Source organism: Budorcas taxicolor, chromosome 8, assembly GCF_023091745.1.
Source record: "Budorcas taxicolor isolate Tak-1 chromosome 8, Takin1.1, whole genome shotgun sequence".
NCBI lineage: Eukaryota > Metazoa > Chordata > Mammalia > Artiodactyla > Bovidae > Budorcas > Budorcas taxicolor.
In genome coordinates, this window is record NC_068917.1 from 106,722,621 (window position 1) to 106,749,679 (window position 27,059).

At 52.9% G+C, this 27,059-nt stretch overlaps 1 protein-coding gene across 1 annotated transcript in view; it reads left to right on the forward strand.

Moving 5' to 3' along the window:
• Nucleotides 1-27,059, forward strand: part of COL27A1 (collagen type XXVII alpha 1 chain) — a 147,331-nt gene that overhangs the window by 24,180 nt on the left and 96,092 nt on the right. The window contains exons 5-10 of the mRNA XM_052645006.1: nt 1,495-1,548; nt 11,490-11,543; nt 13,047-13,100; nt 22,684-22,728; nt 23,369-23,422; nt 23,852-23,896. Coding sequence (XP_052500966.1) covers nt 1,495-1,548; nt 11,490-11,543; nt 13,047-13,100; nt 22,684-22,728; nt 23,369-23,422; nt 23,852-23,896 — 306 coding nt within the window. The remainder of the gene's footprint in view (nt 1-1,494; nt 1,549-11,489; nt 11,544-13,046; nt 13,101-22,683; nt 22,729-23,368; nt 23,423-23,851; nt 23,897-27,059) is intronic.

The following is a 27,059-nucleotide window of genomic DNA, read 5'->3' on the forward strand; positions in this document are numbered from 1 at the left end:
GGAGACCGAGCCTGGGGAGAGGGGAGACTCAGAGCTGGGACCAGGTTGCATCTAGTTGCCAGGATACAGCATTTGGTGAAATATCGGGAAGGGGCTGCAGGGCTGATTATTTTGGAGGTTACCCGTAACACCGTTATAAATCCCCTAGGCTGAGTGAGCTTCTGAACTCGGCTCCTCCTTGACATGGATGGGGAAGGGGAGGGTCCCAGCTCAGGCATGAAGGAAGAGGGAGGTGCCTCGGGTGGACTGTGATGGGCTGCAGCTGGGAAGTTGGCCTTGAAGCGAGAGGAAGGAAGCGAATTCATACACAGCCAGATAAGTCAAGAGGGGCCACGGATGAGGGCAGTGTGTCTGGAGGCTGTTGTGGTAGGGGGCACCCTTGAGATGCCTGTCTCCACCCTTAGTGCCTCAGATTATTCCTATTGGACAATGACTCTCAGAAAGTAGTTGACTTTCAGGACTCTGTTTATATTACTGGGCTGCAGGATGCTAGCCCAGGGCCTGTGCAGAGAAAGTGGACATAAGGCCCCAGCTGTTATAAGGGACATTCAAATATGGCCTGGGAAAATCTAGTGCCACGAATAAGCCTTGGACTTGAAGCCAACAAACTGGGTTCCAGCCCTTGTTTGGCCACCACTCTGCTGTGTGACCTTGGCGAAGACCCTTTGACTCTCTGGGTTTAGTCTTCCCAGCTGTTTCATGGTCCCCGAGGGACTCTGTAAGCTCAGAACATGTAGAAATCTAAGGGAGAGAGCTCTGACTACTGTGGTGGCCGTAGAAGAGACGCGCCCTTGTTCAGAGGAGGCTGAGTGCTCCCTTGACTGAGTGTGCAGCTCCAGAGGCTCATGCAGAGTCCAGTTGGAGTCTGAAGGGTGGAGAGTTTCCCTTAAGCAGGAGGAGTCCCAGAAGGTTCCCTGGAAAAAGTGGCATTAAAGCCAGGTCTTGAAGGATGGGTTGGGTTTCATCTGGAGGGGATGGATGGGAAAGGCATTCCAGATGATGGAACAGCATGGCATAGGCGATGTGAGGAGGAAGTACCAGGCGTGGGGCAGGGCAGCCAATAGCTGAGTGTGCTCTGAGTCGAAGGAAGCAAGTGTGGGTGGGGCTGGTGGGGCCAGGTGCAGAGAGTATGGAGAGGTGATCCCATTCAAGTGCTTGTGCTTGGAAGCTGCACATCTGAGGTTTGTCCCTTAGCAGCCAGGTGACCTGGGAAAGTTGTAAAACTCTGTGGATGGCAGCTTCCTCATCTTGAAAATGGGAATCATGGTAGCACCTACCTTGTGGGTTGAAAAGATAAAATGAGGTGAGGCACAGAAAGAGCTGAGCACAGGGCCAGGCATCAAGAGAGCCTTTCTGCAAGCAGCTGCCGTGGCCAGACTGCTGAGACTCTGCTAGTGGAGAAGACCCAGCGGGAGGGCAGAAGTGCCAGGCCTTGCTTTAGGCAGTGGGATGCTCCACTTTTCCCCTCATCTCTTTTTCTCTTTTCCCTTTCAGGGTCCTCCTGGGCCTTATGGAAATCCAGGCCTTCCTGGCCCCCCTGGAGCCAAAGTGAGTATATGCCATGGGGTCTGGAGATAGAGCCATGGGTTGGAAGCTGGGGTTTGGGCCTCGTACTGGGGGAAGCTTCCTTTCTTGGAGGCTCCTGGCAGGAAGGCCTCAGAGTCTCCATGGAGAATCCATGTCTAGGCGACCAGCACTCCCTGAAGGCCTCCCAGGTGCAAGGCCCCATACTGGGCTGGAGACGCAGCGAGGAGTTCGGAGTTTAGCAACTGGTGGGGAGGGGCTGAGGGAAGAAGGGTTCCTAGGGTCTGGAACCTAGGGTCCTCAAAGCAGGTGGGAAGAAAGGTCATCTGCTGCTAAACAGGGCAGGGCCTTGGAGATCCAGCCTCAGCATGTCACTGGGTCATAGGACACACCCTGGGGAGGCAGGTCAAGTTTTGAGCTGGGGAGGGATGTGGAAAGATCACGTTTGAGAAAAATCCCTGGATGCCGTGTAGAAGGCAGGCTGGGGGGCTGGGGACCAGAGTAGAGGCAGGAAGACCTAAGGTGATACAGGCCAGTGTGGGGTTCAGGAGGAAGGGAATGGGTGCCTCAGCGATGTGGAGGTGAGATAGAGAGGACTTGGTGATGGACAAGAGGAGAGAGACAGGGATTCTCTCTTCAGCCTCAGTGGCCAAACCAGGGAACCAGAGGAAGGAATGTTACATTTGGGAATCTGTAGCCCAGCCAGGCAGAGATGGTTCGTGGACATCCTGAAACTCAGGGGAGCTCTGAGCTGGAGATGGAGCCCTGGGGGGTGGCCAGCACAGAGACGCCACCTCTGGACTACAGATGAGACCAGAAACCCAGGTGACTGGTGCTCTGATGACTGGGGGGCTCCAGCTCTGGGGTGCCAGGAGAGAACAGAGCTGTCCAGGGTGATGCGTGGAGTGAGAAGCCCCAGGATGAGTACGGGGCCAGGAATATTAAGGTTATAAGGAGTAGCCTCAAGTGTTGGCTGGAGAAATAGGAGGAGGGGTCAGGGGAGCCAAGAGCACAGCAATTGTGCCAAGAAGAGCATGGGGCAGGCTGGGAAAGGCAGAGGGTCTGCCCGGCTGTCAGCTGTGGGGTAACCAGGTGAAGAGCATCCCTGGGCTTTGGTTGGCCTGGACTCAGGGTTCTTTGCTAACCTGCTACAAAGGTCCTGCAGCTTGCGGAAAACAGTTAGCTGACTGGCCCCAGCTCACGCTGTGACTGTCAGCTGAGCATCCTCCATAAGCTAGTTCTGACTCCTGGAGCTCTTTTGGGGAAAAATGTACACGGGTAGCCCTGGATGTGTGACAGTATGGTGCTCTCGCCTCCGCCTCTGTGGGTATGTGACTTCAGCCAGGACTGAGCTGGGGTCCTTTCTTGGAAAGTGAGCCCAGAGGCCTTGGGCCAGCAGCTGCCTGGAGGTGCTCTGGGTTTTAACAAGGCAAACACTGATTATGCCAAGCACTGTATATTGAACCCTTACTCTGTGCTAGACACTGCATGTGTTCACGTGGCCTCATTTGATCTCCACAAAGACCTAATGAGATGGTGGGGTTACTGTACCCATTTGCAGATGGGGAAACTGAGACTCAGGCAGATGATTAAGACCCTGCCTAGGAAAGGGCAGTGAGACCTGCCCCCATGAGTCAGGCAGAGGGTCTGAATTCTCCTTGGGAAACTTCTGCTTTGCAGAGGCTTCTGGTCTCCCAGGCCTGGATAGATCAAGATGCTAAGGATTAGCCACTGTTTTGATTGCCAGGCTTGCTCAAGAACACGCCTTTCTTGGCCTGCTCTGGGACTGTCTGGTCCTTCCCCGCCTCCCCACCACTCCCAGACTTGACCCCCTGCTCCTACGGTAGCAGATGCTCCATCAGCTTCTCCCCTGTCCACACCGGCCCCAGTCTGGCCTGCAGCCCACCTCTCATCCTGCCAGCAGATGTAGGGAAACAGGAGGAGAACCTAGCAGCCGCTTTTCCTGCCATTTTGAGGAGCTGTTCCAAGCGTGGTAAGAGAGGCTCAGACCTGGCAGGTGAGCCCTCCTGCGGCTATACAGAGCTGGAACCTGTGACTCAGGGCCTCATGGACAGGTTTCCAGCTTGCTTCTGTATAAACAAATAAGGGAGTGGGTTCCAGAAAATATACTGGAATGGGAGTTTTCTCCCAGTAGAATTTGCATTAAAATGCCCTGGGGAAAAGTCACGCCCTTTTCCTGGATGCTTGACTGGGAGTCTATGAGGTGAGCCCAAGTGGATCGGGGCAGTTCTGTTGGACTGAAGGCCCCAGGCTGCTGGACTTTGGCCCTGGGCTGCTGTTCATCTGTGGTTTGGCCAGGATGGGGTTAAAGAAAGGCTCTTCTGGGACGGAATTCCTGAGATTGGAAGAGAATGTAGTGGATCTGCAGGAATGGGTGTGATTCTGGGGACAGGGTCCTTGCTGTTTACCAGATCCTTTCTGGGTCTGGGTGTTGACCTGGTGGGACTCTAGGGCTAGGTCCCTCCAGGCCCGGCGCTGGCTCTTCCTCTTCCGAAGTGTTGACTTCTAGAGCTGCCTCTGGGGCCACCCATCCGTTCATTTCCCTTCTATGGACAAACATTTATCGAGCACTTACGATGCGCTGTCGATGGAAAAATCAGCCCAACAGGCAGGGCTTGCCTAGTATCAGGGAGCCCGCCCATCATCTGGATGGGTCACAGTGGGGTCACTCCTGTACCGTATTTATTGAGCTCTTGGGAGCTTATGGCCTTGTGGGTTAAAGGTCCCCCTGCCAGACTAAGGATGGGAGAGTCTGGTGGATTGAGGAATCAAGAAGGGGAGACAGAGCAAAGGTGAGGAACTTCATCCCTCTTGAGGTCAGGGGAGCAGAGACCCAACGGGCCCATGACTTGATGGGGTCACTTGCAGTGACCAGCAGTGGTGGGGCTGAATTTCAGGTCCTTGGGTTTGCTGGCTGGAAGACACTTAACAGGGCTCTACAGATGGTTCAGGCCAGAGCCACGCTTCAGTCCCTTCTGCCCCCTCCAGAGCCAGGGCTTTCCCTGTGTACCATGTACCCATACATTCCACATTCAAACCCATCAAGAAGAGGGTTTGTCAGTTCCCACAGTCAAGATCAAGCACTTTGAGACTGAAGCAGAGAAGCCAGAACCCTGGGTGGATGGTATTAGCTGACCTTGGAGGCCAAGTGTTGAGTTATGTGTCCAGCAACCGCAGTTGTCGTGCAGGAGAGTGCCGTGGTTAAGAGCACAGACTCTGGAGCCAGATGGTGGAAGTTCACATTCCAGGTCTGTTAGTAATAGCTTCTAGTTCTGTGACTCTGAGCAAATTATCTGAATTTCGCATGCCTTAGTTTGCTCATCTGGAAAATGGGATAACAATAGTAGCTGTCCTCCCGGCATCCCTGGTTGTCATGAGGTATAACTGAGTTAAGAGCAGTGCTGGCCTGTGGCAGGTGGCCAGCTGTCAGCGGGTGCAAGGTGCCCAGCCTACAAGGGGCACAGACAGGGACAGTCCCTGCTCTTGTGGAAGCCAGCTGACCATACCATGCAAAGGGCTCCACATGAGAAGCACTTGGTGCTCAGTCCCCACAGAATGGCAAGATCTGGTCTGGGAGGTAAGGCCTGCCTTCCTGGAACGTGGGAAGGCTGAATCAAGTCTGAAGGGCAGCAGGCCACCAGGCCAAGGGGATGAGAGGAGGTCAGGGAGGGCAGCAGGCCTGCTGGGTGTGCTAAGACTTTTAGACTTCATACAAAGAGCAGTGGGAAGGTGTGAGGTTTTCAGCAGATGGGACACAGTCAGGTGTATCATTTAGCAAAGGCCACTCAGGCAGTTGCAGAAGCCAGGTCCGTGGCCATCAAGTTGAAGGGTAGCCAGCGGGGAGGCCTGGAGCTGCCCTGTGGATGCTGATCTGTGCCAGGTGAAATCAGATGGGATGCAGGGCCCAGGTCAGGTGAGAAGCTCTGGGTCTGAGGTGGACAGGGCTCCAGCTGTGCCTGTGCTGGGCGATGGGGCACCTGGCCCCTTTCTCCCTGGCAGCTGGCTGCCCCTTCCCTCCTCTGGCCTGCTTGGTTTGCAGTGAATTACTCAGGATTACTGTGAGCCCTTGGGCATCTGGGAAGGACAGGCGGGCGAAAGGGGCCATGCTTAGTGATCCGAGGCATCAGACCCCAGCCTCCCCTTTCCCTTTCTCCAGTGACTGAAGTAGGACATACTCTTTAAGGAAAATGTGTAAAAGTCTGCTGCTGCTGCTAAGTCGCGTCAGTCGTGTCCAACTCTGGGCGACCCCATAGACGGCAGCCCAACAGGTTCCTCTGTCCCTGGGATTCTCCAGGCAAGAACTCTGGAGTGGGTTGCCATTTCCTTCTCTAATGCATGAAAGTGAAAAGTGAAAGTGAAGTCGCTCAGTCCTGTCCAACTCTTAGCGACCCCATGGACTGTAGCCTACCAGGCTCCTCCATCCATGGGATTCCCCAGGTAAGAGTACTGGAGTGGGTTTCCATTGTCTTCTCCGGTGGAAAAATCTAGAAAATATCAAGAAGAAAGCAGACCTCCTGCTGTGGCCCTGTCCATTGATAGGCACTGACTGCATTTTAAACATCCTGTGTGTCAAGAACTGGCCAAGGACCCAACATATTTTGCAGGGTGGATATTATTACCCCCATTTTGCAGATGGGAAAACTAAGGTCTAAAATATCTAAGTAACTAGCCTATCTCGGATAAGTATCAGGGACAAGATTTGAATCTTCTGCTGTCTGACTCCAAAGCACATAATTTTAGCCGTAAATCCATTAGCTCCATAGCTCTTTAGCTCTGTAGATTAAGCTATATATGTATATATATATATGTCACATATATATAATATATATACACACACATGTATATACATATATATATGCATACTACATATATATGAATAATTTAAAATATGCCTGTACATAAGTGCTATATAGTGTTTAGCTGTTACTTTATTAACAATTGGCTTGTAGAAAGACTGAACCAATCTATGCCACTGCTAGCATTAGAAGAGGATATTTGAAAAAGATAATTCATTATTGCTTCCAATACACTGCACTGATCATCTATGAATAATTTTCTTGCATTTGCTTTCTATTGCATTTCACCATTTATGATTTTGTTTTAGGGGTTGGGATGTTGTCTTTTGTTATTGATTTGTGAACATCATTTGTGTTTATATATGAAGGCTTATTAAGGCTTCATCTATCTTACAAATTATTTTTGAGTTTATTGTTTGCCTATTGAGAGTATTCATGATGATTTTCACAAATGAGAGTGTTACCTATTTTTTTTTGAACCAACAATAACTAACATTTATTAGGAACTGACAATATGTCAGAACCTGAGCCTTCAGCAAAGCCCTAATTTAGAGAGAGCTCTACCATAAGAAGAGGCTTCCCTGGTGGCTCAGGTAAAGAATCTGCCTGAACTGAGGTGGACTGGGGTTTGATCCCTGGGTCGGGAAGATCCTTTGGAAGGGAATAGCAACCTACTCCACTATTCTTGCCTAGAGAATTCCATGGACAGAGGAGCCTGGTGGGCTACAGTCCATGGGGTCACAAAGAGTCGGACCCGACTGAGCGACTAATACTACCGTATGTAAAATGTATGATTCTTTACTTTTGTACTTAGACATTTCTTTCCCACACTAAGACCAGAGAAGTATTCACTAACATTCCATTTTATAATATCATTTGTACTCAAAATTTTAAACCATCTGGAATTAATCTTCATGGAAGTAGGTATGGGTATAGCTTTATTTTCCCTGCAGTAGTTGATCATTTATTAAATGACTTTTCCTCCACTATTATATGATAGACCAGGGTCTATTTTAGGCCGTTCAAATATGTTTCATTGCTATGTTTGTATATTTTTAGGCTGGTAAAATATGATTCTATGACAGTCATTATCTTTATACTCTGTGTCTCCCTCCTCCACTTATAATGTTCTGGCTATTTAATCTGTCAGATGAACTTTATGCCCATCTTAATAATTTCCTTAAAAAAAAAAACCTCTCTTGGGCTTTTTCTTGGAATTGTATTAAATGTGTTTATTTGTGAAGAATTACCATCTTTAAAATATTAACTTTTTCCATCTAAAACCATGGCATATCTTCCCATTTGGTTGAGTTTTTAAAATGTCTCATAATAAACCTCTCTAGTTTTTATTGCATGAACCTGGCACATTTCTTACCAAGTTTGTTCTTAGAAATTTTACATTTTTGTTGTTGTTATGAATGGAATATTTTCCCCATTCTATTTTCTAGCTGGCTTTCAGCTATTGAAAAAGAACTATTGACTTTGTATATTTGTACTTTTGGTGTTTATTTTACAACCATGCCCTTTGCTGAATTATTTTATTAGTTCTAACAGTATTTCACTCAGTTTTCCTGAATTTCTAGACAGGCACTCATATTGTTTGCAAAAAAGGGCATATTTTTGCCTCCTTTCCCTCAAAGGTTAGTAGTCTTGCCGTGGCCAGAACTTACAAACACGTGAAATAGTAGCAATGATGGTGAGAGACCTAGTGAGTCTTAAGAGGACCTTCCAGAGCTGGGGCCGGATGTGGCCCAGTCCTAGCCCTAGAGTTGTCTCTTGAGACTCCACCGATTTATTTTCTCACTTGGGAAATATTTTTCTGATGCCTCCTCTGGGCCGGGCCCTGTACTACGTACTTGGAATCATGTGTCTTGCAAAAGATGACTTGCACAGGGGATTTCTGGCCCAGAATTTTCTGGTCCCTCATGGTTTGCTCCTTCTTTGTCTCAGCCCCTCGTGAGGCCTCATGTAACCAAAGCCTTCTGTTCTTTCCACTTCCCAACTTCACCTGCAAGAAAGAAGCTCATGGTTTCCATTCCCACTCTATTAGTAGCATTTCTGCTTTCGTATATACCTTCCTAACCATCTTCTAGCTTCTCAAGGCTCTGTTAACTAGAGTCTGCTGTCCCATACAGAGGGAAAGGAACTTGTCCAAGATCACACAGGCTCATTGGCTGGAGAGCTGGGTCTGGCACCCAGGTCCTCAACCTCTCCGAGGTATAAACAATTAATTAGACTTTATTATTCCTTATATCTCTTACTGGAGAACTTGCAGGAGTCTGGCTGGGAAGATGGATAACTTTCTGCATCCCAGAAGTCACACCTTCAGCTGAGCAAGGGTGCCTTGAGCATCCCTGGAGCCCACACTGCATCTGCCTCCCTTCTTGTCTTCCTCCAGCCTTAGCTTGGCTGATTGGCTCTCAGTCTCGGTCAAGTTCTCCCGGCTTCCTCCGGTACTCCACATATCACTGATCATAGTTGTTCATCTGTCGTGTATTGAAATGTAAAGATCTTGGGCTCTGGAAGCAGACTTCCTGAATCAGAATCCCATTTATGAATTATAGGATCTTGGACAAATTATTTACCCTCTCTGTGCCTCAGTTTCCTCATCTGTGAAATGGGGATAGTGATCATGGTTCCCTTTAGATTTACGCGTTGAAGACTTAGAAGAGCACTGGAAAATGCTAGAGCAGACCAGCATTACCAGTCTCTGGTTTCTCCCCCGAGAGTCCCCACAGGCACGACTTGTGTCCTGATCCCCACCGTGGTATTCCCAGTGTACACTGTAGGGTGTGTAGATGTTCAGTAAATTTCAGTGTTCTTTTGTTGTACTCAGGCAGGGATGAAGTCCCAAACATGGTGCTGGCTGCTGAGAGTACAGAGAGCAGTCCATAGAAACTAAAATGCCCCCGGGTATGGCCTCTGGGCAAAGGGACCAGTCTGGCATCCCTTCGCATCTCAGTTTCCCCCTTTGTAAGATGACAGAACAGGATGCACAAAGGCCCACCCATGAGAGCATTTTAAGCCCCGCTCCTCTATAGGCTGCAGAGCGAGGTGGGCAAGGGCAGGGTGGGTAGAAGCTGCTATCCTTTTTTGGCCATTGGAATCCTGGGTGGCCCTGGGCCTGGCCTTGCACATGGACATAAAAGGCATTGGAGCTGGGCTTGTGAACGCCGAGGCCGGGAGAGTGTCAACAAGGGGCTGTTGCAGCATGAGGCTGTTGATCCTAGAGGTGAGGCCTGCAGCAGTGACCTGGATGGACCTAGGTGGACAGAGAGTTGGGGTTCTAGCAAGGAGGGACTGGCCTGCAGCCTGGGGCAGCCGGAGGGCATGTGGAAGAGGCATCTAGGCTTCCCATTTGTAAGTGAGGGCTCTGGAGTCAGATAGACCCAGGACCTAGTGAGACCTAGTGAGACATGGCCTCTTACCTGCATGCCACCCTGGACTATGACTCAGCCCCTCTGAATCTGGGGCTTGGTCCTGTGTTGCCACGTGTGGGTGTAAGAGGGCTGGCCAGGTGCTGCATTGAGTGGGCCTGGCACAGTGTTGGGCACGTGGTGGGTGGGCAGTGAAAGGGCGCCCTCACTCTCTTAAGGCTTGTTCCGGTTTGGAATGCAGTGATTTCTCATGCAGAGTGACTGAGTCGGGATTTGGAAGATCTGGGTCCTGACACAGAAAAGAATCAAATGGGAGTAATTAAAGTTGGTGAAACCACCCTCCCCATGTGTCACATCCATCATCTCACTGGCTTCTTACCAAGAAACCTGGTGCCAGGCGGCCATGTGTCCCTGTACCCCTGTGTGTGTGTGTGTGTGTGTGTGTGTGTGAACATGCACCCATGTGTCTTTGTGCACATGCCTCAGTGTATGTATGTGTGTGTGTCTTTGTGCAGCCCGCATTTTAAAGGTGAGGAAACAAGCTCAGAGAAGTGAAGTCACTTGGTTGAGACCCTACTGTGAGTCTGTGGCTTAACCCAGGACTTCTGACTCAGGACCCAGATTGGGGAGGGAGCTGGGGAGTGAGGCTAAGGGGCAGAGATCAGGAGACTGACTTCTCAAAGGACTGTCTCCTGAGTAATTTAATAAGGTTGGGCCACAGCCCAGAGCCCTCTTTAGCTGTAAGAGACACAGCTGTTAAGTCCTTCCCTGAGCATGTGCTCTTAGAAGCCAGGATCCTTGTGATGGGGAATGCTCCCTTGTGCTTGGGACTAGGAATGCCGGTCTGACTGGGGACATACTTCTTGTCAGTTTCTCTGCTGTTCCCTGCCTATTCTAACTTGTTGGGCCCCAGGTCTCTGTTCTGGGAATCACAAATTCAGGGTCCTAGTCTTAGCTCTGCCAGTGCCTCAGCTTGGGTTCCTGGGCTGTCCTTTTCCTTCTCCAGGCCTCAGTTTCCCTGAATGTGCTATGGGGTAATAGCACTTCCTTTGTCCGCTTCATCTGGCTATTCTGGGAACCTGGTGGGTTGAGGGATGTTGCAAACTGTGAAGGGCTATACACAGATTAAGTGGCTGTTAGTGCACTGGCTCTAGGTGATTTGAGACGGTGAGGTGAGCATCAGGGGCTAGGAAAGCAGAAAGAATCAAGCGTAACTTCAGGATGTGTCTCTTAGAAGGTCTCTGAGAGCCCTCGGGGAGCACATCACCCGTGCAGTGGGCCCAGGGATCTACAGGTTGGTGGGGGAGGATGCGGTCAAGCTGCATCTTGGGAATGTTTCTGGTTTGGCTAATGGATGATTGGGGGGGAGTGGTTTTCTACTTGGGGGTGACTACCTGCACAAGGACCCAGCAGCAGGAATGTGCAAGTCCCGGGGGGAGAAGAATCGTGGTCTGGGGATGGGGCAGAGGGGCCCCATCTTTGGGCTGGGCTGGTAGGAGGAGAGCGAGTTCTGAATAGGGTGGGTGGGACCAGATGATGGAAGACTTGGGACACCCAAGGGGGAGTTCAGACTTTGTCAGTAGGGTGGTGGGCAGCTATGGAGGGTTGCTGGAACAGAGGAGTGATGGGATTGAAGAGGACCCCGTGGAGGAATGTGAGTGGGGTGCAAGGGGAGGGCATTTAAGCAGAAGACAGGGATATGAGCGGAGCTGGTGGGGAGATACCCTCTTTAGAAGACGTGGCGGCCAAAGTGGAATTGTTTCTGTTTCAGGGACAGAAAGGGGACCCCGGGCTCTCACCAGGAAAGGCCCACGATGGGGCAAAGGTAGGTTTCCAGGGACCCCAGCGCTCAGGGAAGCGGAGGAATGGATGGTAGGGAAACCGCCGTGCTGGCACGAACCTCCTGACAGAGGCCTCTGCGTAACAAAAGGCCGGAGGCAGGATGTAGAAAAGGACGTGGTCTGTTCTCTTTGAAGCCCTTGAGCTCTCCCTGCACCAAACCCAACGCCATGCCTGCTGCCTTCTTCCCATGTGCAGCCAATAAAACCGACAAAAAAATGTGGCCTGTGGACATTCCTTTGGTGACTGTGCTTTGGCCTGATGCTCTGAGTGGGTTTTCTGCAGGGCCTGCTAGGTGGCCCTCGGCATCCAGAAGCTTCTTGGTAGCACACGCCCAGGAAGCTTCCAGCAGACATTCGAAGACCCCTCCGAGTTGGTTAGTTCGACACACAGGTCTGTGGAAGGGAATGGGCTGGAGAGGCAGGGCTGCCTGACCCTGAAGGGCTGAGAATAAAACTTCTCAGGACGTGGAAGGGAATGGGCTGGAGAGGCAGGGCTGCCTGACTCTGAAGGGCTGAGAATAAAACTTCTCCCATGGAAGAGAGAAGAGTTAGGCCCAAGGACTTCATTGCCCCTGAAGCATCCACCCTGTAAGTTAAGCAAGGGGCCTGGAGGGAGTGGAGGTCAGGCCAGAGCAGGGGAACCCAGAACTCCAAGATCACCCAATGTCCCAGACATCCATCCTCTGGAAGGAGTCCTTGAGTCTGGTTTCCTTCTGGACACAACCCCAAAGCCCTCCTGACCGGAAGAACCCTGCTTCTCAGCCCAGCCTCTGGTGCATGGAGACTGAGAGGTAGCGGCTTCTATTGATTTCTCCGAGACACGGGTGGCTCATTCCTTCACATCTTCAGGAGAAGTTTTCTCACTGTGTATATACATCCACATGCACCCCCACTGGATCCTCGTAAGCTTATAGCTCAGGCAGCTGGGCCTAGCTTGCCTGGGAGGAAACAGAGGCCCCAGAGGTGGGCGGCTGGAGGCCCCGCAACTGGTCAGGTGCAGACCAGACTTTGTACCCAGGCTGGATGACCTCCAGGGGCCCAGGCTTCTCTCCTGCTCCTGCGTTGTCTGCTCCTGGGTCTCATGGTGGTGGCAGAAATGCCCCCTACTGGGCCACCATGCCCAGCATGGGCAGGAGGGAGGGTGTCAGGAATGCAGGAGAGGGATTGCCAATTGAAACAGGTTGCGTGTTCTCCAGGGCAGTGGTTTGCAAACATAGTTTTGGTGGTGTAACCCATTCCCCAGATGGTTCCTTCTGCCAAAGTCCAACATAGAAAACAGATCAAATGGAGCGACTGAATTAAGTGGGGAGGGGCTGGGTCCCCTGCCTGTTCGGCTGCCTTTACCCTGCGCAGAGGACCTGAGTCTCCTCTGAGGCCTTTAGGCCTCCGTGAATCCTATTCGCAAACCACTGGCCATGGTAGGCCGAACTTTCAATGAGTGTCTGCTCCTGTTCCCCCATCTCACCCCGTTTTCTGTGTTTTTTCAGGGCGACATGGGCTTGCCCGGGCTCACTGGGAATCCAGGACCCCTTGGACGAAAGGTACACCTTGGTGCTGATGCTTCACTTTGTCCAGTGGGTTTCCTAGCAAGCGGGGTCTTCAGGCAGGAGTGCTGTGTACTGCCTCTCCCCAGCCCTGGCCCAGATCCTTAGCAGTGGGCTGGTGGCCAGAAGGGAGAGAGGTTTCTGAGGGTCTGTGCTTACCTGGGGGCGTGGAGCACCTTGGCTTGGAGCAGGTCCCCCCCAACCATGGTTAGTGAGATGTGATAAGAAGTGACCCTGGTTTGCTGTCCTTCCTTTTGCAGCCCAGCTGCTCCAGGGAGGTCCTGAGGGTGCTCTTGGTGGTGGAAGGAATATTGTCAGAGCCAGGAGCCCCCATAGGTTCAGCTCCACCTTCCATGAGCTGAGTGGCCTGGGACCTGCACATCCCCTCCCTGAGCCTCAGCCTTCTTCTACCTGGAGTGACCATGATCTACCCTGTCCCCTGTCCCTGATCTCCCGGGGACTATAAACCTCCAGCAAGGTCTGGAGCCTGGAAGTTGAGAGAGTGGGCTCTGGGGTCAGCTGCATCTGGACTCCACTCCCTGCTCCACCATTTGCTCGCTGTGTGACCTGGGGCAAGTCAGTAACCTCTCTGGGTCTAATATCATCACTCCCATATACTGCAGGGAAATCTCTATAGAGGCAGAGTTCTCTGTGCATTCTGAGCTGTTCTCATCCACCCCCACCCCAGCACTGCATCAGTCAGGCAGGGGGTGTTACCTCTTTGGGGGAAGAGCTGCCATTTTCCTAGGTGGTGGGTCTCTGGCTGTGCCCCTGAATTCCTCTCCAGCTTCGCAGCTAGGGTGTCCCATCCTTCAGACTCAGCTCTACTTGTGCCCCCTCCAGGAAGCCCTTCTAGAACTTCAGCTTTTGGGTCTAGAGCCTCTACTCTGCTCAAAGACCCATAGTCCATCTAGACTATGTTCTTTTCAGCCCCCAGACCAGCCTCACCAACCAGGACATGCAAAAATGGTTTGTCGCTCTTCCTACAGAGCCTCGTTCAGGGCCTGTGTGTAGTAGGTGTTCAGGAAACAGGGAGGACAGTGCAGGGTCAGGGTCAGTTGCTGTTTTTGCAGGAAAACCCCCCATTGCTGATGGGTTTTCAGTCCATAGATCAGCTGAGGGCCGCGGCTTGAACATCCATGCTGGCTCCCAGCTGTAGCCACAGCTGCCCTCTGCCTTGGCCATCTGGTTCTCATTTGGGCAGTCGTGGCATCTCCTGGCTCCATCCTGTCCATGCTCTGAGGGTCTCCTGGCACAGGTGGGCGTGGAACATCACTGCCCCCCAGACCCCTTCTCCTCCAGCCTCCTCGGCCAGAACAGGTCCTCCTGCAGATCTGAAGAAGCCAGACGCAGCAGGAGTGCGTGGCTGGCTGTGAGCTGGGGAAACATGGTCTTTTTGGCTCAGAGAACACAGAGGGACTCCCTCTCCCCGCTCACTTCCTCTCTGGGCTCCAGCGCTTTCTGATGGATGAGGTGTGAGTGGAAAAGTCTTCTTCCAGTCCTGGCTCATAAAGCAGCCAGTGGTGGTCTCGCTTGGCACTGGAGTAGGAATCTAGCAGAGAAGGCGGGAGATGGAAAACCAGACTGGACTGGCTCCTGCCGGGGGTTCTAGCCTTCCTGCTCTTAGCAGATGTCCAGGGAGGCCCAGAGTCCCCAGCCCAGGGGAACCAGCTCACCTGAGCAGGGAGAGACATCTTTTCTAAATTAAGGAAGAGTCTCTGTGTGGTAGGAAAACGATTTGGCAAAGCCATTTCCACCAAGCCCCTCTGGCTCCAGTCGAGGCAAACACAGAGGAGTCTGGTCTGGCAGGCCAGTGTCACCTAATCACTGTGGGTGGTGGGCAGATCATGGGGGTGCTCGGGTCTCAAGGCAGGGACCCCTGACCAGTGGTGGGGGTCAGGAAGGCAGACCAGTGGGGTGGGCACGCTCACCTGGAACCGCCCCTGTTTGTCCGTAGTCTCCCTCCCGCAGGCATCTTTAGGTAACAGTGGTAGCCATATTGCACTGGCCCTGCTGGGTGGCTTCCTGCATCGTCTCACGTGGGGAGCCTTGAGCGAGAAAGAACGTCAGTGGCTGAGAGGCGAGGTCAGCGTGCCCTTTGCTCATCAGCACATTGAATTTTGGTGTCACCTCATAGTGACACCAGTAGCCCTATTCATTCATTTCTTCAACAGGATGGATTGGTTGTCTATTGCGTGTCAGGAGGTGTGCAGGCCTCTGAGCTGAAAAAAGAGACAAAAATCCCTGATCCTCAGAGTTTGCAGTCTTGTGGGAGGAAGGAGGCAATAAAAATGGTAAAAATACGAGATGTGTTAGAAGATGAAAAAGGCCATGGAGAAAAGTGGGCAGGAGAAAGGGACTTTGAGTTGGGAGCTTCTCATATTGACTAGTGTGACAGAAAGGCTTGCTGTTCCTCATCACATCGCTTCCTCATAATAGCCTCCAGCAGTTAAGCAGTATTATGCCCATTTTACAGCTGAGAAAACTAAGGCCCAAATAGGTCTCATTCATTCATTCACTCTTCCAGTCATCGCACAAAGATGTACCTGTGTACCTGGCCCTTTGCTGACACGGGTGTTAAACGCCAGTGAGATCACTGGGGGCTTTCGGAGAGTGACGTCTACAGCCCTGGTTCCCAGCCCCTCTGTGTGTGAGGACCAGTGGGGAGTTTGTCCTCCACCTCCACGGGGGTTCCAGTTCAGCTGGTCTGAGTGGACTAGAGCACCAGATCGTCAAGTGCAGCCAAGGCCGAGAGCCACCGGGTTAGTGGACACAGCTGCCAGGGTCACTAAATGGCAGAGCTGGGATTTGAACTCAGGTCTTATGACCTGCAGGCCCTTTCCCTCTCTATAATGCTGATGGAAATAATTTCTTACAGAAGAGCCTCCCCACCTTCAATAAGGCTCCCTTCTCCACATCTGTCTGCGATGCTAGCCGAGGGACTCTGCTGAACTGATTCCCAAGGGCAGGTCAGACACGCCTGGATGGAATCCCAGCTCTGTCCCCCTCCTGCTCTGTGAGCTTGGGCAAATGGCCTCAGTTGCTTTGTGCAGTGTTTCGCAGGGTTAAATAAGATGCTATGTCCTCAGCACCCAGCAGGAATGAACGAATGATCTTGAAGAAGCAGCGCTGAAGAAGGTCTTGCCCACTTGGTCCCATCAGTCATCTTGCTTAGTTACCAGTTAACTGCCCTCCCTTGTGGCTCAGATGGTAAAGAATCTGCTTGCAATGCAGGAGACCTGGGTTTGACTCCTGGTTTGGGAAGATCCCTTGGAGAAGGAAATGGCTACTCACTCCAGTATTCTTGCCTGGGGAATCCCATGAACAGAGGAGCCTGGCGCGTTACAGTCCATGGGGTCACAAAGAGTCGGACATGACTAGGGACTCACACACACACACACACACACACACACACACACCCTCCTCTAGCCCAGAAGGCTTCGAGAGCCCTGTTTGCTCCTTGGGAGGGCAGAATCCAGTGCGGTCCCTAGTCTAATCCCTCTGTCTTCTCTCCTCTAGAGCAGCGCTTCTCAACTGCCCCCAGGGAGCAATTCACAGTGGAGGCATTTTTGGTCATTAGCCCCTGGGAGGGGGCGCTTCTCGCTTTGAATGAGTAGACGCCAGAGATGCTGTTACAGATCTTGTGATGCATGGCACACACACCCCACCCACAGCGAAGGCTGATCCAGCCTGCGGTGTCAGTGGTGCCAAGACCAAGGAATTCTGCTGTATGGAAACCCTTGAAGCATCCAGCCCATGTGCCCTGGGCCTTCCTGCCTCCCTGTGTTTGCTTATGCTGGGCTCTCCCCTGGCAGGCTGTCTCCTCCCTACTCATCTTCATGTATCAGTCTCTCGATTTTACCCTCACATGCCATCTTGTCCAAGAGTATCTGGCCAGCACCTCCAGGCAGAATTCCTATCTCCCTTCTCTCACACCAGCGCATTTCCTCAGCCTCTTTGGGACTCTGCATTTTCTGGCTAGCAGGCAACTCACTGATATTCTTGGCATAGTTGTCAGACTAGACCAAGTTCACAGAGGAGGACCTCTTCTTTGTTCCTCATGTGGAGCTCAGCACAGTGCTGGACACAGACATCTGTTCTTTCACCCCACACCTCCCTGCCTCCTCTGCCCATGGCAGACATAACTAGTTGCTCTTTCTTGCCAAGCCTAATTCAGACTCTATCTTAACACATTGCCCCAGGTAGACATCACTGATGGAATAAAGTTGGTACCCAACTTGAAACTTCCTCTTGGCTCCCTCCTGCCACCCTCACCCTGCCCATAAGCCCTCCCTATGCCTTCTGCGTTGGCCACTGTCTGAGAGTCTGTAGTAAAATGGGCAGGCAAAGGGGGTCATCTGGGGATGTTTTTTGGGGTGTGTGTGATTGACAAACCTTAAAGCAATCTCCTGCCTTTCTGCAGAACTGCCAGTTCTATCTGGACTTAGCACCCCCAGTTCCATGTAGCACCTCCAGTTCCAAGCAGAACCCCCAGTTCCATGCAGTGCCCCCTACTGAGAACCTCCTTGGATTCCCCCTGTTGCTGAGCTGTTCTGATCTTCTGGGACCCATACCCACTCTGTTTGTTTTTTTTTTTTCTTTAAAGAACATTGATTTATTTAAAAGAATTATTTATTTTAAATGGCTCTACTGGTCACATCATTGCGGCATGTGGGATCTTTTGTTGCGGCATGTGGGATCTAGTTCTCCAACCCAGGATAGAATCCCAGCCCCCTGCTTTGGGGGCACAGAGTCTTAGCCACTAGACCACCAGGGAAGTCCCTCCGGCTCCGTTTCTGAACTCCACTGACCCTCTGCTCTCCAACGAGGCTCCTCCTTCAAGCCTCAGCTTACAAAACCACCTCCTCTGCTTGGGTGTCTGTACTCTCCTAGCAGTCAGCGCTATTTTGTTCTGCTTCGTATGTGTTTAAAGCCCGTATCCTGTTCTAGAAGGTAGAGAGCAAGTTTGCTTTGTTTACCTGTGTATTCTTAGTGCTAAGATAGAGTTTGCCACGTTGGTGGGGTTCAGCAAACCTTTGAATGAAGGAGTAGGCAGATGAATGAAGGATCTGTACAGAAACTCTACCTTCCTGCTCTGACCTCTCTCAGGTACCCGCTGAGCAGAGTTCAGCATCAGATGCCTGACTGTACTGGGATGGACCGTGCTTTCAGACAAGCCACGCATCACATTGCAGAATCCCATAGAATCCTATCGTTTTGGGGCCAACAGGATGCTTTGAGAGGTCAGCTAGGGAAACTGAGGTGCAGAGAGGAGCAGGAACTTGGCGGGCATGATGTCGTGGCTCACTCCACCTCTTGGCAGATGTTTCTTCCTCCTGACCCTTTCTGTTGAGGGGCTGTCCATCCTGCTGGCCGCCCAGTGTGGCCTGGGGTCTGCCAGGGTGGTAGAGAAGTTTAGCGGGAAGCCTCATGGAATGCTGAGTGGGTCTGGTGAGCTTTATTCTACTGCAAGAGAAGCTGGGGCCTCGTGCAGGCTGAGGTGTAGCCTTCAAGCTCAGCGTGCGAGAGAGGATCCACTGAGAGGTCTAGGCTGGTTCTCAGGACCCCCAGGCAGGGGCAGGACCCCCCTCCCCTCTCTGCCCAAAGCCCAAATAGCATCCCAGCCAACGGGGAGACTGTCTGCAGTAACAGTGAGGTGATGTCTGGTTTTTACTTGTGCATTGTAAGCAATGATTAATCTGGCTCCCAAACCAAAATATAGCCCGAGTTCTATTATAAACACGGGTCCTGTGGAGACCCGCCTGCCGAGCAGCCAGAGGCCCCTTGCAGATTTCTGTGGTCCCTGGAACTCCCCTGAAGCCTCTGCTCTCCCCTCGTCCCAGTCAGGCAGCCGTCACCCGTGGGGAAATCACTGCCCGTGCGTCCACCTTGCGGTCAGCGCCCGCCCTGTAATTGCTGGGGCCCTGGAGAAGGTAATGGTTTAGATTCTTGCAAGACCTGGGGCCCTGTCATTTGAAGCTATTTGACTGTCCCCAGCTTGGTAAACACTGTTAAGGTGCTTTCCAGGGAGCATAGGAACCCCCACCCCCACCCCAACCCCATGTCTTGGCTGTGTTCAGTCTCAGCGGCTCCCAGTCCGCTAAGAGAAACACGGGTTCGTGGCAGTGTTCAAGGCCCTTCTGGGCCCATGGTTTGGAAAAGACTTAGGAACTGTGGCCTTCTAGACAAAGCCCAGCCTGAGGGGTCTGGCGTCGTGGGGAATGGTCTGGGGTTGGCCGTAACTTGCTAACTAGCCTTTGGCGAGTCCCTTTACATGTCTGAGCCTCGGTTTCTCATTGTATTCAATGAAGGAAGCTGTGAAACTGATGGCTTAGATCCCTTCCAACTCAGACAGTGAGTTCATGATGCTACAGTGATCCACAAGCTCAGACCTGGGGAGATGAGTCTGTAAGAGGGTCTTTCCCTTGGTGACCCTGTGACTCTTCCAGGTGAGCTCGGGTCTCAACAGTTAGGACTTAGGACTTCGCAGCCTGCTCTATGGCCTCTTTACCTCACTAAGCTTCATCATTTTCCTCATCTGGCAAGTGGGTGTGGTAATCCCTGCCTCTCAGGGATGGTAGCAGGTTGTTGATGAGATGATGCGTCTAGGCCTTAGTGAGGGGCCAGGCGTAGAGTGAGTCACCGTCCATGTCCCTGATGATCATTCACTTCCTTTTCACTGCATCCTGAATAGAAGATTTACTTGAAGAAGATTTACTTCTGGGATTTCACTGATAAGTCTGCCAAAGCATTGGTTTCTAGCTTCTTTGTGGCTGCAAGGAAGCCAAAGGAGCACGTGGCGCTCTGGGCTCCCTGGACCCCTCTCTCGCTTCTCTTGGGATTCTTGCTCCATTATTGCACGGGCTGAGTTTATTATTCCTGGGCTGAGTCACACAGCGTAGAGCTCGAGGCTCCACTCAGCTCTTCATGGGAAAAGGCTTCGCTTGTTTTTCCTCATCTGCTGGCTTCAAGTGGAGAAAGGATGATGGTCATGCATCCTGTCTGTGACACATGCCTGCTTAAAACCCTCCTGTGCTTTCCTGCCATCTTTCCACCTGGCATGCTCTGGCTTCCTGCTTCCTCTCTGACCACCTCGTCACTCTGCCCCTCACCCCTCACTCATTCTGCTCCAGTCCCATGGGGCTCATTCTTGCTTGAGAGCATTCTCCCTCAGGGTTTCTGCCCCTATTGTTCCCTCTGCCTGGAAAGCCTTTCCCCAGAGAGCCAGCCTGTGTCCAGCTCCCCTGCCTGCCACGGTCACCACCCTGCCCATCATGGCCCTGCTCTGTCCTCCGACTCTGCTCACTTTTCTCCATAGCACTAGTCACTGCCACACATTATCCCTTTCTTAGAATTTCATTTTCGGTGATGATGTGAAAACACATCACGTGCATTTTCCCATCTGAGCCGTGTTCGTGTGTGCAGTCCAGCGGCATCGGGCATGTTCACATTGTTGCGCAATCGATCTCCAGAACCTTTTCATCTTGCAAGACTGAGACTCTGCCCCCATGTGAGCAAATCCTTGAGACATTACGTTTTATATTTATTTGTTTTTATATCTATTTAATTAGACTGTAAATTCCGTTAAGGCAAAGGATCTTGTCTTCTTGTTCACCTAATGCCTAGAATGGGGCCAGAGCATGAAAGTGCAGCAAATGTTTGTTGAATGAATGAATGAAATATAAAGATCATGCTACTAACAGCAGCTAGTCTTTATGGGGCCCTTGAATGCAATGTGGTGCTAAGTCTTCACACATTATATCATACAGTCTATAATGCCAACCCCTGAGAACCCCATTTTGCAAGATGAAACCAGGGCTCAGAGAGGTGGCCCCAGGTCCTCCAGCCAGTAGGGAAGCAGGATAGGGATCCAGATTAATCTGAAACAAGCGATCTTAACCACTCTGCACGCTGGCTGCTGACTGTGGCCTCTGCGTCAGTTTGCCCACTGGGGAAGAATGGCATGCTGGAGGAATCTCACCCAGCCATGTTGCATCAACCTCATGGGCCGCAGGTCTGAGATGCAATCACAATGCTGAGCAGTCTCGAGGCGTGAGTAGGTGCAGAAGGAATGCTTGTAAACTCCCCAAACCTTTTGGATCAGAGCGATGCTGTTTATAATTAAAGAGTGCCGCTTTCTGGGGGGTCTTAGGGGGTACCAAACGTGTGTGCCTGTGGGTGTTTGTGGAGGTGCATGAACTGTACATGCCCAGGTGGGCTGCAAGGCTCTCCGTGTGGCCTCCGGTGTCAGAAGGACCCAGTGGTGAGCTTGAGCTGCTGCTCCTTAGTAATGGGCTCTGGACAAGTGACTTCCATTCTTCAAGACTCGATTTTCTCCTCTGCAGGATGGAGATGATATAAACAACAGTGGGTAGAGGGGGTTCACAGGCATCGCGTGCGTGTATGTGTTTGTGTGTGTATGTGTGTGTGTGTGTGTAGTCTAGAGTCTTGTTAATCACCAGCCTGGGGTATCCCTAGGGCTTCTACCTGCAATGCAGGAGACCCGAGTTCGATCCCTGGTTTGGGAAGATCCCTCAAACACGACTGAGCGACGACTAACACGCTGGGGGATCCCTAGAACTCCTGAGTTCTGGAAACACCAGAAATGAAGGGTATTCGGAGTTCTAACTCCCTTATTTGACATCCAGAGAAGGGCAGTAACCCCTCCAGGGTTGCACAGTAAGTCAGAGATGGTCTGGACCCAGCACAGCGCTCCTGTGAGCCGGGGGATCTAATGGAGATCACCCCGTCTCCACCATACTGTCTGAAACAGAAGACTCTGCTCCGTCTTGTTTCATAACAGCTCAAAGCTTAGGGAAGTTTGAAGTCTGGGGTTTCCCTGCAAAGAGTTCCTTACACTCATGAAATGGTCCAAGTGGCTGTCTCCAGTGCCACCTGAAGGCACACGCTCATTTTGATTCTCTTGACCTGGAGACCTGGCCTTGGACTATGGGAATTAGACCATGGGGGCAGGGCACATGGTTGGTACTGAAATGTCACCAGAGTCTTTCTCAGTCAATCTAGTGGCCTCTTTTCCCCTGGAATAGTGGCTGGAATCACTGTGAAGAAGTGGGGTAGCTATTTGGGGGTCACACAGTTGGTCAATATGTGTGAGATCTTTTCTGATAAGGGGTTAATGAGAAGGTTCTGACAGAAAAATACCAGCATTGTATGGCGGGTGAGCACAGCCCAGACTTTAAGGTCCTCAGCAGTCCACCCATCACTCAGACAACCCTCCAGCCCTGCTTCGGACGTTCTTACCTTCTCTCTGGGTTTGGAAAGAAGGGTGGTGATAACAGCATCAGTCTCTCCCAGTTGCTGTATCCTAATTCAGCTTACAAGCCCTGCCCAAGGAGGGATCGATCCCGGCTGTCTTCTGGTCTAAGAACCATTGGTGACGGAGAGGAAACAGCAGGATGCCTGATATCTCCACTCGGGGAGCAGTTCTCAGACGTGTGCTAGCATACATCCCTGCCACAGCGCCTGCAGTGCTGCAGAGGCAGGCGGGAAGCCCGGGCCTCTGCGATCCCTGGACCCAGATGTGTCTTCCTAGGCTCAAGTGGTTTCTTTCCCTCTGCAGGGACAGAAGGGTTATCCTGGACCGACGGGGCACCCCGGAGAACAGGTGAGGGCTGCAGCCTCAGCCCCGCCCTCCTCGCCCTCCCTTGCTCCAGCCCCACTGCCTGTCCTTGGCCTCCACCCCACCCTGCCCGGTTCCACGAGTAAGCTCCAGAGCCAGGAGGCTCTGCCTCCCATCCCTCTGGGGCCCCCACCAGACCCCACCTCTCCCTTAGCCACATCTGCCTGAAAGGGCTGGAGTCCACGCCGGCCCAGTGCTGGCATGAGCCGCTGGACTCCGGTTAACGCCATGAATAGCTGGCCTGTTCCGGGCGATGTTAGGGGATATTATACACGCCGCCACGGGGTTTGCAGGAATTTTGGCTGCCCCAGCCCAAGTCAAACATCAGCCGCTGCCAGCGTGGGAGAGCCCAGCCAGGCCCCCTCAGTGCTTTATTCCTGGGCTGCAAGGACAGGGGGTTTTGTCCCTCCAAGCTGGTCAGACCGGTTTCTCAAAAGGGTGGGCTGGGAGAAGAGGGTGGGTTAGCAGGGGCGCCCAGCAGCCCGATGGCCTCCCCTTCCTCCCCTTTCGTCTCACATTCCTGCCCTTCTCTTTGTCCATTGTAAACCCCAGTCCCCCACCGCTCTCCAGACCTGGAGCTGTGCAGGGTCTCCCCTTTCCTTACGTTTCTCTTGTTCCTTTGCAGGGGCAGCCAGGACCCGAGGGTAGCCCAGGGGCCAAAGGTTACCCTGGCAGGCAGGTGCAGTATATGGCTTCTGGAAGCTCTGTGGCCGTGGTGGTGTGGAGCTGGCCACGGGTGCCCCCAGGCAGAGGGAGGCGGTGGGCTAGGGGCCCAGGAGCTATACCTACCAGGTGGGCCCGGAAAGAAAGGGCTGTTCAGGGGGCTGTGCTGAGAAGCCTTCTCTGAAGGCAGCAGAGCAAGGATACTCAGGAGGAAACAGAAGAAAGAGTAGTTCTGGGGTGTGAGGGCATGGCTCCAGAAGCTCTCCCAGCCGCCTGCTTGGGGCCCTGGGGTAGCTGGGGGCTCTGTTTGAAGCCCGGGAGTGTAACCCCACTCCTATCATACAGAGAGACAGGTGAAGCCAAAGGAGACAGGCCTTGGCCTGGGTTGTGGGCAGCAGCTAGGACGTCTCCATATGCCCTTGCCCTTCTGTCTTTTGTGTTTCAGGGGCTGCCTGGACCTGTAGGAGACCCTGGGCCCAAAGGCAGCCGGGTAAGTGCGACTTGGCAAGTGCCGCCTGCCTGGGGGCCCGGGTGGGCATTTCCTGTCCCTCCAGCGGGCCTGGTGGGCGATCGGGGCTGTAAAGCCTGCAGTGTACACCCAGGGTCTTCTGGGAGAGCTGGGGCCTCGGTCTTCCCGCCTGAGTGCTCCAAAAGCAGAGGGACAGAGGATGGTTACATGGCGGGGAACCCTGGAGCCAGCTTGGTCTCCACGGCCAGGCAGCTGGGCAGCACAGGTCGGCTGGAGCCTCAGCCGCAGTCCATCTGCTATAATCACACATTTGCTTGCTGTGTCCCCCAGCAAGTCCAATCAGTAGGGAACCAAAGCTGGGGCCACTTTGTCTGTCCCTGGAGTTCTCTGAGGCCTCACTCTTGTACCTAGCTGAGGGCTGGGGTGTCACCCTTTAGGGAGGGCAGCCCTGACCAATGAGTGAATGTTGTCCAGGCCTGGAGGCTAATGGAGCATCTCCTCTGCCCCTCCTTCAAGGCCCCTGAAACAAACCCTGAGTAGCCAGCAGGCTGTTTGCCCATCTTTCCCGTGGGAGGGATGTCCATTACTACCCCTGGCATGGTTAGGGGGATGCTAGGAATTTGGAAGTAAATACTGCTGAGGTGGGCTCCCAGGTGGGTTGTGGGGCAATGGAGAAAGTTCTGGGTGAATTGAATGGGGGTAAAATGGAGTTTAGAAGACTAAGAAGCAATCTAGTGGAATCCTGTCTTCTGTATACTAGGAAACTGGGCTCATGATGGGGCCCCAGTTCCCACAGCTTGCCTAAGGTGGGGCTGGGATTGAGGACCCAGGTATTTGGAGGACTGGGCTGCCTGCCTCTTAAAGAATGCTCAGCAAGTGGGTCACAGAGTCCTCGGTCAGGCCAGGTCAGGTCAGGTATGACGTGTCCTTCGAGCCTGAGCCAAAGCTATTTATGGCTGCAGTCTCAGCCCGAATCCCTGGACCTGACGGGCGGATGTTAGGAGAGCAGCTGGGAGGTGGGAAAGTTCCCCAGGACGTGTTGATGATGTCAGTGATGATGATGATGGTGATGGGGGCGGGGCAGTGGGCTGAGGAGGCTCCTGTCCTAGGAGCTGGGCCCCTCCTCCTTCCCTTTATCCAACTGTTCCCGTGAACTCTGGCCCCAGAGGGGCCTCCTGAACCGAGGGAGAAGGGCTTCCTGGTTCAGCCCCAGGTCTCTGATCTACCAGGAGGACCGGAGGAGCAAGGCAGGCTAATGACATCTGGGGCTGCTTGCCGTTTGCCTTGCTGTGGCATCTAGAGGCTGCGCGTGCAGGGGATTGCTGGTCTGACCCTGGCACACCCATTTTCAGGGCCACAGGGCCCTGAGCAGCCTGGGTGAGCCAGGGCCGCTCAGGCTGCCTGCCCAATCCTGCCATCACCGGCCTTATGTTTATGAAGTAGGCAGAGCACAGACTTGGGGTCAGGGCAGCTGGTTTGGAGACCTACCCTGCCATTAACCAGCTGTGGGAGCTTGGGCACATCTCTGGACCTCTCTGAGCCCATCACTGCAAATCTGGGATATAAGCCCTGCTAGGAACGATCAGTAAACATCATTTGTTAAGATGATGCTGAGAAAGGGGCCTCGTGACCTCTTCTAGGGACGGAGAAATGCTTGTGAGCCTGCACTGGTTGCTTGTTTATGGGAGGCAGTGTGGCAAAGTGGTTAGAGGGGCCCTGGCCCTGGGAGTCAGATGACCTCAATTCAAATACCACATTCTGCTACGTGTGATCCTGGGCAAGTCACTTAGCCTCTCTGGGCCTAAATGACCTCACCTCTATAGGAGGCTGACTAATAATGCCTACTTCCTGAGGGTGTGGAGAGGGCACAGTAGACGCCTTAAATGCCTGCAGAGCTCGGAGAAGTGGGTCTGGCACATACTTTGTGCTCAGTAAATGTTAGCTTTTGTTGTTCCGTTGCCCAGTCGTGTCCGACTCTGTGACCCCAGGGACTATAGCACGCCAGGCTTCCGTGTCCTTCAACATCTCCCTGAGTTTGCTCAAACTCATGTCCATTTAATCAGTGAAGTCATCTCACAAACATCTAGAGAGTACAGATATGATAGGAACCCTGGGCTAGGTTCCTGCCCCGGAGAGGTTCCCTGGCTAATGAGGCCATGAAACGTGGAGAAAGAGAATGAAGATACAGAAGAGAAAGTGGTGAATCTATTAAGTGGGGCACAGATAGGGGCTTTCTTGGTGGCTCCGTGGCTAAGAATCCACGTGCAATGCAGGAGTCACAAGAGATGCAGGTTCAGTCCCTGGGTTGGGAAGATTTCCAGGAGGAGGAAATGATAACCCACTCTAGTATTCTTAGCACGCATGCAGGGGGTATAAATAGGGGGCCAGGGAGAGGGGAGGAGATTGCTTCTGGTTGGAGGCATCAGGGATGCTAGCCAGAGGAGAGAACCTCCGGGCTGGGCTTGAAAGCATTGGTTCTGCAGTCGTGGGGGTGGGAAGGGCATGCCTGGTGGAGGGCATGGCATGGAGAGAGGCTGGAGGGCAGACGATCCAGACTCCACCCCGACTCTCTGTGCTGCTTTCTCTCCAGAGCCTGGGTCTTCTTTTTCGGCGAGGAGGAGGATGGGCCATCTGCAGGGTCCTGGGGAGGGCTGAACTCAGCGGCACATGTGCTTGGCAGGATGCCAGCACACCGGGGTGGTAGCGGCTGTCATTGCTGGCCACCCTCAGGCGGTCTAGGGTGATGCGAGCCCCACGTGCACAGCCTTGGAGGCCTAGAAGGAGGCATTGCAGGAGCCGCGAGTGCCCGCCAGCCTCCCTGGGAGGGTGGGTAGGGCTTGGTGCCACCCCAGCATCTAACCCGGCGGAGAGCTTCCTTCCAGCAGGTCCAGGAGCCCTCAGCATGGGGCGGGCCTTCCCCTGCGAGTGCCCGCGCCCTTCCCTGGCGTGAGGGTATGTGCCTTTGGACTACATCGTGGAAGCCAGCACCATGCAGTCCATGGGCATATACACTTGCCTCAAGGCCTATGTCATCGTGGAACCACTGGAGCCGCCGCCGCCGCCAGCGAGGAAGAGGAGCCAGGCGCCAGAGCGCAGCGAGGGGGTTCTGGGCCGGGCCGGGCCAGGACGGGCAAGCCACACCCCACCAGCCAGCCCTTCTGACCTCCCCTCTGCTCTTTTCCTA